The sequence below is a fragment of the Dermacentor albipictus genome, chromosome 8, assembly GCF_038994185.2.
Source record: "Dermacentor albipictus isolate Rhodes 1998 colony chromosome 8, USDA_Dalb.pri_finalv2, whole genome shotgun sequence".
In the NCBI taxonomy this organism is placed as follows: Eukaryota; Metazoa; Arthropoda; class Arachnida; order Ixodida; family Ixodidae; genus Dermacentor; species Dermacentor albipictus.
In genome coordinates this window covers 80,028,842-80,038,363 of record NC_091828.1, presented here as the reverse complement: position 1 = coordinate 80,038,363, position 9,522 = coordinate 80,028,842, and the positions used below count along the sequence as shown (strand labels likewise).

The 9,522-nt window shown below is 49.3% G+C and overlaps 1 protein-coding gene across 1 annotated transcript; it reads left to right on the top strand.

Moving 5' to 3' along the window:
- Positions 1–5,026: 5,026 nt before the first annotated feature.
- On the top strand, positions 5,027–8,919 carry LOC135898664 (neprilysin-1-like). Its single transcript, XM_065427742.2, has 3 exons — positions 5,027–6,415; positions 7,050–7,533; positions 8,505–8,919. The coding sequence occupies exons 1-3, from the start codon at positions 5,103–5,105 to the stop codon at positions 8,889–8,891; spliced, it is 2,184 nt and encodes a 727-aa protein (XP_065283814.1). The 5' UTR covers positions 5,027–5,102; the 3' UTR covers positions 8,892–8,919.
- The last annotated feature ends 603 nt before the right edge of the window (positions 8,920–9,522 follow it).

The window sequence follows — 9,522 nt, the reverse complement described above, 5'->3', positions numbered from 1 at the left end:
TTTCAAGCCCAAGCCACGGATACGCAATTAGTGATGCTTATTTCTGGCTCCAACATCACAATTCCACACATCACCAACAGGTCGCTTGACCTACCTTCACGTTAACGGAACACTGCACCAGGTGAATGCGTACGTGGGGGATGCAGACGGAGACTCGCGTGGTGTAATTCACGCAGTTGACCCCAAGACGCCCACCGTAGAGTGTATGGCCCACTTGCACATAGGTACTTAAGGGGTAGAGATTCTTCAGGCTCGGTTTCTGGGTGACAACAAGACCGCAGTACTTACCTTCAGTAGTGAGTACACGCCCAAGTATGTATACTACTACGGACGGGAGACGCCCTGTAACCCCTACAAGGCAACGGCAGAAGTATGCCATGTACGCTACCGCACCGGCCCCGGCTACGATGTGTGCCCCACCCCACTTGTGGCACCCAAAACCCAACGGAAGAGCACGAGTGCACCCTGAAAAGCGCCACCTGTGGGGAATACCACGCCACAGGTGCTAAGGAATGTAAACGTCGCGTCAAGCCTATGGTCAACAAGCCAGCCGTTCCTGCACAACCAAGAGCAAGTCACAAAGGCCAAGCACCCAGGCGAAAGCAAATTGCTAAGTGGTTCAGCTTTGAACTGGAGACCTCGATGGAGTTGCGGTTCACTTCCAAGGCAAGAGCCCCGGAGCCGCAGCAGCAGCTGTGGAAACCGAAGATCCAAGCTGAGAAGATGCCTCCGGCGCAAAAGAACAGCCAGCAGATGAGCGGGGCCTGATCTGTATTTCGCACTGCTCCTGTTACAGAACATCCAGAGTAGGAGGAAATACGACGGCGCTACATGCAAACAGTGGGCCTTCACATCACGAGACCATCGGAATACCACTCTTGGCTCTATTGGACAACCATGGAGCACTATTTATGTGCATAGCCGAATCCGGCCTACATTTGCATATCTCATAGTTTATGTGAGTGAACAAACTTTTGAAAAGAAAAAGAAGCCTTGCACTGTAAAAAAATAGTACAGTAAATGACGGGAAATATCTTGGCCACCCTATCTTTAATATCATTTGACCACCAAAGTGACGGCAGCTGGTCATTTTTTCGTAAGGCGTACAGACGTACTGCGCCCATCAGCCAATCGAATCGCATTATTATCCTGAGGCTTTTTTTTTAAACGGTCCTTATTATTCTTTCCTCTCATTCTTCGCGGCGATAGAATCGTCTTGTCGGAATGATGTCGACGGCTTGTTGAAAGTGGTAAGAAACATGGCCGTTAAAGCAACAGCCGTTCTTTCTTTTTTTACAGTGCGTAACCCAAGTTGGCTTCAAGAAAGTTCATTAAAGAGCGGCACGCGTCCGGGGTCCTATACCCAGTGGCCCAGTGGCCTCAGATGGGCCAGTGCCCTCGTACCCAGGGGCCTCAGTGACATGTATCGAGCCGCACCTACCACCCGGAATTACTGAACTGAACCGCTTTCGGGACCGGTTCACGTCGTTAGACGTCGTCGACGACGAAAACCTGCCACGAGCATCCGTATAATTTCTATCGCCATCAAACGATCATGTGCCTAGCACGGAATGTATGTGAAGGATCCCAATGGGTTTTCTTTGTGATGTTTAGTGTGCAATTGCATTACTAGTGCGCACTACACATAGTTTATTGTGTAACGCATCACTATCTACATTACTAGTGATTACATGGCGGCCGCATTTCGATTGGGGCGAAATGTGAAAACACCCGTGTACTTAAATTTAGGTGCACGTTAAAGATCCCCAGGCGGTCGAAATTTCCGGAGTCCTCCACTACGGCGTGCCTCATAATCAGAAAGCGGTTTTGGCACGTAAAACCCCATAATTTAATTTTTTTATTACTAGTGATTACAAGCGCAATCTTTGGAGCCACGATCGTTTCACTGCAACGGTAGTGATGGGTCGCGATATTGTAGCGATGACTTCCGCTTGATTTTATGCTACGTTTATCATTCAATCTCAAATATAATCTCAAATGATAACTCGGGCGAAGCGTCACTCTGACCACTGTCGAAGAGTGAAAAAGAAAGAATACCACCGGGTAAAAGGCATCGATAGAACGTTGCGGCAACGGTTAGTGCATGCATTTGTCTAATCTTCGCGCTTGTGGCTTCCGACATTCTTGTGGCTTTCTTTACTATGCATTGCACGCCGTTAAAGACCTAAATTGCGTGCAATCCTATTTTCTCAAGCACAGACGGCATTGCGAATATGTGTACACGCTCATAATTATAGCAGATTGTTGCATTTTCATACAGTATATAGTTGAACCGACAGTGTCCAAAACATATCGGTCTTGAACTGCTGCCGGCTCCTGCAACTGCTGTCGTCGGCAGCTGTACAGCAAAGCATAGCATCCGAGATTGGAATTTCTTAGTCTCGGGAGCATGCGCCGCCAGCGCGATTCATGACGTATTTCCGGCTCTCGCAGTAGCTTACCGTTGTTGCAGTGATGAAAATGAGAGCATGACTCTTGAAACTGGATGTTTTCTGCGGCGGGAAAGCCTGCTCTGTGGCCGTGATTCTGATATCACTATGCGACAAATTTTAGAAGTCACTAAGCCGTTTCAAGCAAGCAGAACGACGTTTAGGCAAATCCAAGTACTTTCAGTCGCATGCTACTAAAATCACCCCATGCTTACCGCTACCTGGCAAATGATCACCACAATTCCCTCAACTAATTCTGGTATGATATATATATATATATATATATATATATATATATATATATATATATATATATATATATATATATATATATATATATATATAACATTCAATGGCAGAAACGTGGAGAAGTGCGGCTGAGGGAAGTTTCTCTAGCAACCTACTCCTCGGAAAGAGGCTTGGGGAATAAGAGAGATAGGATGTGAAGGGGAAGGAGGGTGGTGCATGTATGATGAGCACGATGACGGGAGCTGCACAGCATGCCACTTCTGTGCAACGGGTACGTGTGCACTTCACAGTGCAGCACAATTATCTTCGCGGGCAGAAGTGGAGCTTACTGCCGTGTAGCTAGGAGTCCGTCTATTGCTTTCATATATTATTTTTTTTGCCGCAGTTACCTGCCACTGGCGCATTGAAATCAGACAGTAGCAGCTGCAGGGCGTCAATTACTTGTCGCAGCATGGCTTTGTGTTTAGAAAAAGTTTATTCTACAAGAGACGATACGAACCTGAGTCATAATCACGGCACAATTCCACCGGGGCGATAACATGTAAGAAACGAAACACAGCACGTTTTCAACGTAAGTAATGCCCGAGTCCTCACGCACCAACAATAAACACGTATACCCACGGAAAGGCACAGTTACACATAAACTAAATGCCACATGTACAAAATTATTTTCAATATATACAGTTTACACAATGATTATGTACAATCATGATGTGATAGAACACTCTGCACAATTTTGAAGTGATGTGCACGAGATGTGTATCTTCAAAAATGATCATGTATACGAGAGGACACACACACACAGAAATCACGGGCACCTGCATTCTATGTGCAAAATGGCAATTTTTCATTACACTGGGTAAGGCTCGTGTGTGTGGCGGCAAACGTTGCCATACATTCGGTTCCGGGCTTGCGCGCCTCGCTTGAAGCAATGGCTCGGAGAGATCTGTCGATGCCGATTCAAATGCCTTCCGCTGTACTTGCGCAGTTTGAGCCAGGGAGCTCTCGTTTAGACCTACAGCTTGTTCACGTCGGATTTTTTACGTGCGAAACTCCATATGACAGATTCCCTGGTGATTAAAAGGAATCTGGACCTCTGCAATACGATGTCTCCGACAGAGTCGTGTTGCTCATGGGGAAGGGGTGTTCTTACTATTTCATCGCATGGCTCATTAAGAAGTTCTGAAACGAAATTATGAAAAGAAAGGAAAGAAACACAACGAAATCTAGATGGGGTAATCGTTCCTAGTAAATTGAAATAAGCAAATGATACTGTGGTTACACCGCACTCATACGGTTTCCAAATAAGCGATATTAAAAAAACAATTCTCGACCAGTCTGCGAAAGTAAACTTCAAAAATTTTTTTCCTTAAAGTGCACGAATGGCGGCATCACAAATAGCACCTATCAGTTGTCTCATTCTACACACAGAAAAAAGCCCAGTGAGCGAGGCAGCAGGCTACATGCTGTCTTGGTAAATGTTCAGGGCTGGCATGTCGTGAGGTAACTTGGGATCGGTATATCAAGAGAATGCATATAGCGTATTTTGCAGTAACGTATGACTACTTCCATCATTGTAATAATCACAAGAATAATGGTAATAATTGTTATAACACATGAGATATCATGAAGCATGCACATGCCCATCATAAGATATAATGCCAACCGCATTAACGTTTTCAATTAAATACGGAGGATCTAAAGGCCGGTATTTTTATTTCTCTGCTTGCTCTTTTCTATTTTCACGACTGCCTCTATGACAAGAGCCCACCCATTTCAAAGCATGAAGCCGTTATCATTATAGCGAGCAGCACCAGCGCAATTGAAAGTTTTTTTTGCGTAATCAGAGCGACTCCCATTTAGCATTTATAGCGGACAGAGGTAAGCAACACCGGTATGTGAAGTAATGAAGATGACTTCATACAAGATGGCACATCGGGGGGAAAATTTCAGAGGAGATTGGCCAGCCGCACACGGGGAAGAGTGCGGATACCTGACGATCCCCTTTATGCAACATTGAGTAGACGCGTGGGCTGGCACTCCGCGTTGTGCCCGTCCCGGTGGCAGTTGTCATCCTGCTCCTCGCTTACCCTATCCTGGTAATTCTGTTTATGTGTTCAAAACAAATAATGGAATGCGGCCGCCATGGTTGGCAGCTGAACTCGCGACTTCCTTCTGAGCTACAATAAGTGATGATGGTGATGAGGAAGCCTCAATTAATGGCACAAACCCGCTTTCGGGGATAGTGATTAGGCCACCGTGGCAAGCGCGCCAAAAAGAAGTTGAAGCGTGCCTACGCCTTCTGCTTTCGCGAGCTCGAGCGCTCGAGCGCCCCCGGCCCCGCCACTAGGAGCCAATACAGAAGAAGCAGCGTTCGGTTCTATCGGAAGGGCGGCCAACGGTATGCACCAGCAGTCGTCGCAGTCCGAGAATATGGGGTCGGCGGCGGGCCCCGTCTCCGGCTCGCGGCGTTCGGGGGCCTTTACGGGCGCCTTCCGAATGTCCCGACGGGACCTCGTCGCCACGGCCCTCCTCGTCTCGGGCGCATCGGCCATCGTCGTCACCGCCGCCATCACGGTCCGCAACCGCAACCGCCCCGAGCCGCTGCCGTCGCTGCTAGACCTGAAGCCACCGCGGGAGAACCCCTGGCAGACCCGACACATGCCCCTCTACTTCGAGTGCGAGTCGAGCGCGTGTCGCGCCACGGCCGAAGACCTGAGGAAGAACGTCGCCTGGTCCCTGAACCCTTGCGCGGATTTCTACGAGTACGTCTGCTCTAGCGACCGAACGCAGACGAACGTCTACGACCACGCCGTGGCCCACTACCTGCGCGAAGTGCGGGAGGTCATCCGCAAGTACCAGAACCTCGGCTTTTTCTCCAGGACCGCGATGTCGAAAAAGATCACCCGTTTCTTCAGCGCCTGCCAGTCGAACCAGTTGCAGCTGTCCTCGTGGAGGTCGCAGCTGGCGCACGTGTGGCAGTACCTAGACCTCGCCGGAAACCTGGCGGGAGTGGAGAGCATGTTGGCCACGTTCTCGAGGGTGCTCGAGGTCTTTCCCGTAGTTCATGTTGCCGTGCTCGAGGCGTCGCGCCGGACGTGCGTGGTCCTCAGCAAACCAGACGGTAAGGGCGCCGACCGCCTTTTCCAGGTGCCGCACGCGTTCTCGACCTCGTTCGCGCATTTCGCGGCGGACCTCTTGGGTCACACGGGGAAAGTGCCCGACGACGCCAATGACCTCATCAACTCTGCGGCCAAGATGGAAGCCGAACTCCAGAAGTACTCGGGCCCTCAGGGTGAGCAATACTACCACCTTCACGAGTACGGCGACATCCCCGCTTCGGAGGTCGGCAACGGTAGCACTGCCTTCGACTGGACAACGTACCTGAGGAACTTTCTCACGGGTGTCGTTTCCGTCAAGGCTGACTCGTGCGTCATCGTCAAGTCTCCGGCGTACGTGAGGCACGTCGTAAAGGTCTTCGGCAAAGTCTCGAAAAAGGACGTGCGCTCGTTTCTCAAGCTGAGGGCAGCCATGGCGCTGATGCCCTTCCGCAAGCTGGCGGACGATCCTAGCAAAGAAGACGTGGAAAAACTCTGCACGCTGGCTACGTACAAGCTCTACCGCTATGCTTTCCTTAAGGAGTTCAACGACACGCAGCTCCTGCAGGTGTTTGTCAGCGCTGGCGAGAAGGAAGTCATTGTGAGGATGTCCTACAGGTGAGGGAGAAGTTTTGTATGTTCTGGATATGTCGACGCCGCTAAAAGAGACCATGAGTAGTCGCGACTGAATGGGTGATGGTTTAGATGAAGAAAGAGCACGCAAAATCGATGCATAACCTGGCACAAAAGTTGGCGATATCGCGCGGCGGCGTCTTGTTCTTACCGACTTGTGAGCTGCTTGCTCATTTGGACTACCTTGTTTAGGAACTCTCTTGCGAGCTCAATTAGCTGTGAGAACACGAGCTTAGAGGCAAGAGCGGATAGTTTGCTTAGTATTCTTGCGGTAGCGCAATACGCTAGGCAATTAACGGATAATGTATCATTGGCGCAATATTTCCCATCACTTCCAACAGCTCCAATTGACCCACTCCCGTTCCCTAACAATGAGTTTTAGTTACGCCGCACAAGAAATTTGTGTCAAAAAAATTGTAAGCAGAAGCCTTGATTACTTCCTTGTCAGGTTGATGGGCCCAAACAAATAGGCGTGCAGCGCGATGTGTCCTCCGCCTTGCTGTTTCCATCGTGTAAACGCAATTAAACTCAAAATTAGTAAGCTAGGTAGCACTTTGTAATTCGCAATCGGTTGGTGCGCCTTTAAAATATGTCAATGCGCAACCATTTACGCGAGCAGGAACGTCATTACGGATGCCCTGCCCGCGTCCAAGAGCAAGAACAAGGTGGAAGAGGCTATGAAGAGCGCGAAATCCAAGTACTTCCGGATCATCAAGGACGTCGATCACTACTACTACAGTGACAACACGAAACCTGACAAGGAGATCGCCTACAACTACGTCCAGGGGCTGGGATCTATGACGCAGTCCTGGCTGCGGGTCGTGGTCGCTTCCGGGGGCAAGATCCAGGACAACCAGCTGAACATCCGCTGGGACTTTGACCCAGACACGAACAAGCTCGTCGTTCCCGTCTCCATCGGTCATATGAAGCTGAAAGCTGACAAGGAGTTTTTCCTGGAGTCCACGGGTCTCGGTGGCGCCATGGTGCGATTCCTGTACAGGGCGTTCCACGAGAGGGCGCTCTTCTCAGCCAGAAACGCGAGTGAGCAAGACCGCCACAACAAAACGGCAACAGCTTGCCTGGAGAAGCAGTATGGATCAAAGGTACATGTACGGGTTTTGTTAAAGGAAGCTGGTTGACGGAACACGGAAAAATACGAAAGGACGAGCGAGGCACTCCTACTTCTGCGCGACACCCTTTTGCATTGCGTCACGTTCCGCAAATGACCCGAGATTTTCATCACGCCTTCGTAGCAAGTAACTCGCGTTCAGACGCTTTCTCCTAAGCTTAGATGCATTGTCGCGGGGCGTTCTGGCAGGCATTGTGAGGTGACGGGCGTGGCAGCGTGAAGCCTAGGCGATTGAGAAGCTCTATTGCAACGTGATTAGTGTTGAGGGATTTGGGGAGCAACGAATATTATACAGAAACCCAGCACGCGACAGAATAACAAACAGTCGGGCGCACTAGGGTTTCTAAAATTTCACAGCCTTTTGCGACCACTGAAGAAATTACGCTCTCGCACACTTCCATTTGTCCTTGCTTCACAGGACAACTTCCCCATTTGGGGTACTTACTGAGACGCCACCCTGCAACGAATGAAGCTTCAAGTTTTGTAGCAAGCGTTTAGGTAAATGGTTATATGTTCGAATTTCGGTCCTTCCCAGGCCCTTCGTGCCAGGTTTTACGCGAAGCCTTGAAGTAACATAAGCCACCACGGCTTTGCTTTACTACCCTGTCGGCATAATAGTTATCCTCTTTCTTGGGGTGACCTACGATTACATCGTACTCAACATCAATGAAGTGTCCATGATGATGATGATGAAGCTGCCGCTCGTCCTGATCCCATGCGTACCTTTTGGTTCCGTTCGTCTCTGTCGGAACCTATGTCAAAGAGCAATCAAGTCGCCTCGATCGCTGCAAACTTGGCACATTTTTTTTCGTTCGTTGTCATTTTTTTCTCTTCGCCTCTTCATGCAGAGTATATAGCAAGCAAGCCGTTCATTCGGTTGAATGCCACACGTGCCATACCCTTGCTTTAGTATAGCTTTTTATGTAACCTTATTACACTTTCCAGACTGTGAACGAAACGAAGGTCAACGGACGCCGTGTCTTGAGGGCTGTAGCCGCCGACAATGCCCTTGTGCCGGTGTTGCACAAGGCCTTCAAGACATCGCTGTACATCCACAAGATCGAGGTAATCAACTACAAGAGGCTGGAGATGTCGCTGGCTAACCTTCCAGACGTGGACGCAGACCAGCTGTTTTTCTTGATGTACGGTCAGACGTTCTGCGAACCGCACGAGGACACTGCCAGGGTCCTGGCACAGGCACCATGGCCTCCAGCAAAGATCAGACTCAACACCGCTCTGGCCAACTACGCGGAGTTTGCCAAGGCTTTCAAGTGCGGCAATGGTACTGCTATGAATCCAAAGAAGCGCTGCTCGGTTTTCAGCTCCCATTAAAGTGTTGTCAGAAAATGTTCTTTCTTTATTGTGGTTCGCAAAGTACTCTTTCACAAAGATGTGTGTCTCCGCTGGTGGCGCGCCCCAGTGGCTGGTGCACGGCTGGTGTATGGTAATGGTCATCGCAGGCGTCCGAAAGTGCTTAGCGAGTAGTTAAAGAAACACTGATATCTGCAAAGCAGCACAAGTATTTGAACTTGAAGACGTACAGAACCAAATTTCAAGCTTCTCTGCCACGTCGCTATAAGAAGCATGAGCGCATCTGCAGAGTGCATCTGCGATAGACATGCGCCTGTGTTGAGGCCAAAGAACGGCAAAAAGGAATGTTCGTTTCAACCGATACCACGCAAAACTGCGGAAAGCATAAGGTGCATAACATTACACCAGCTATCGCGACACTGCTGCGCATTATGTACCAAATCAATGACATCCTTTTATTCTATTAGAGCGAAGATTTTCTGACTTCTTCCTTCGAATTTCCAGCCGCCACTGCTGCTGCTGCTGCTGGCGGCCATCTTTGCGAATAGTTCTTGCGGAATGCTTGGGTCATACCGAATGTAGTGTCATATGCATGCCTTCTTTGACCTACAAATACCATCTTTGTTGGTTGCTGGCTAGAGTATTGGATAAT

Excerpts from the sequence above, each read along its gene's own strand:
- LOC135898664 (XM_065427742.2), top strand. The coding sequence starts at position 5,103 with ATGCACCAGCAGTCGTCGCAGTCCGAGAATATGGGGTCGGCGGCGGGC. Across the intron at positions 6,416-7,049 it reads ATTGTGAGGATGTCCTACAG|GAACGTCATTACGGATGCCC; the intron begins GTGAGGGAGAAG and ends TTACGCGAGCAG. Across the intron at positions 7,534-8,504 it reads AGAAGCAGTATGGATCAAAG|ACTGTGAACGAAACGAAGGT; the intron begins GTACATGTACGG and ends TACACTTTCCAG.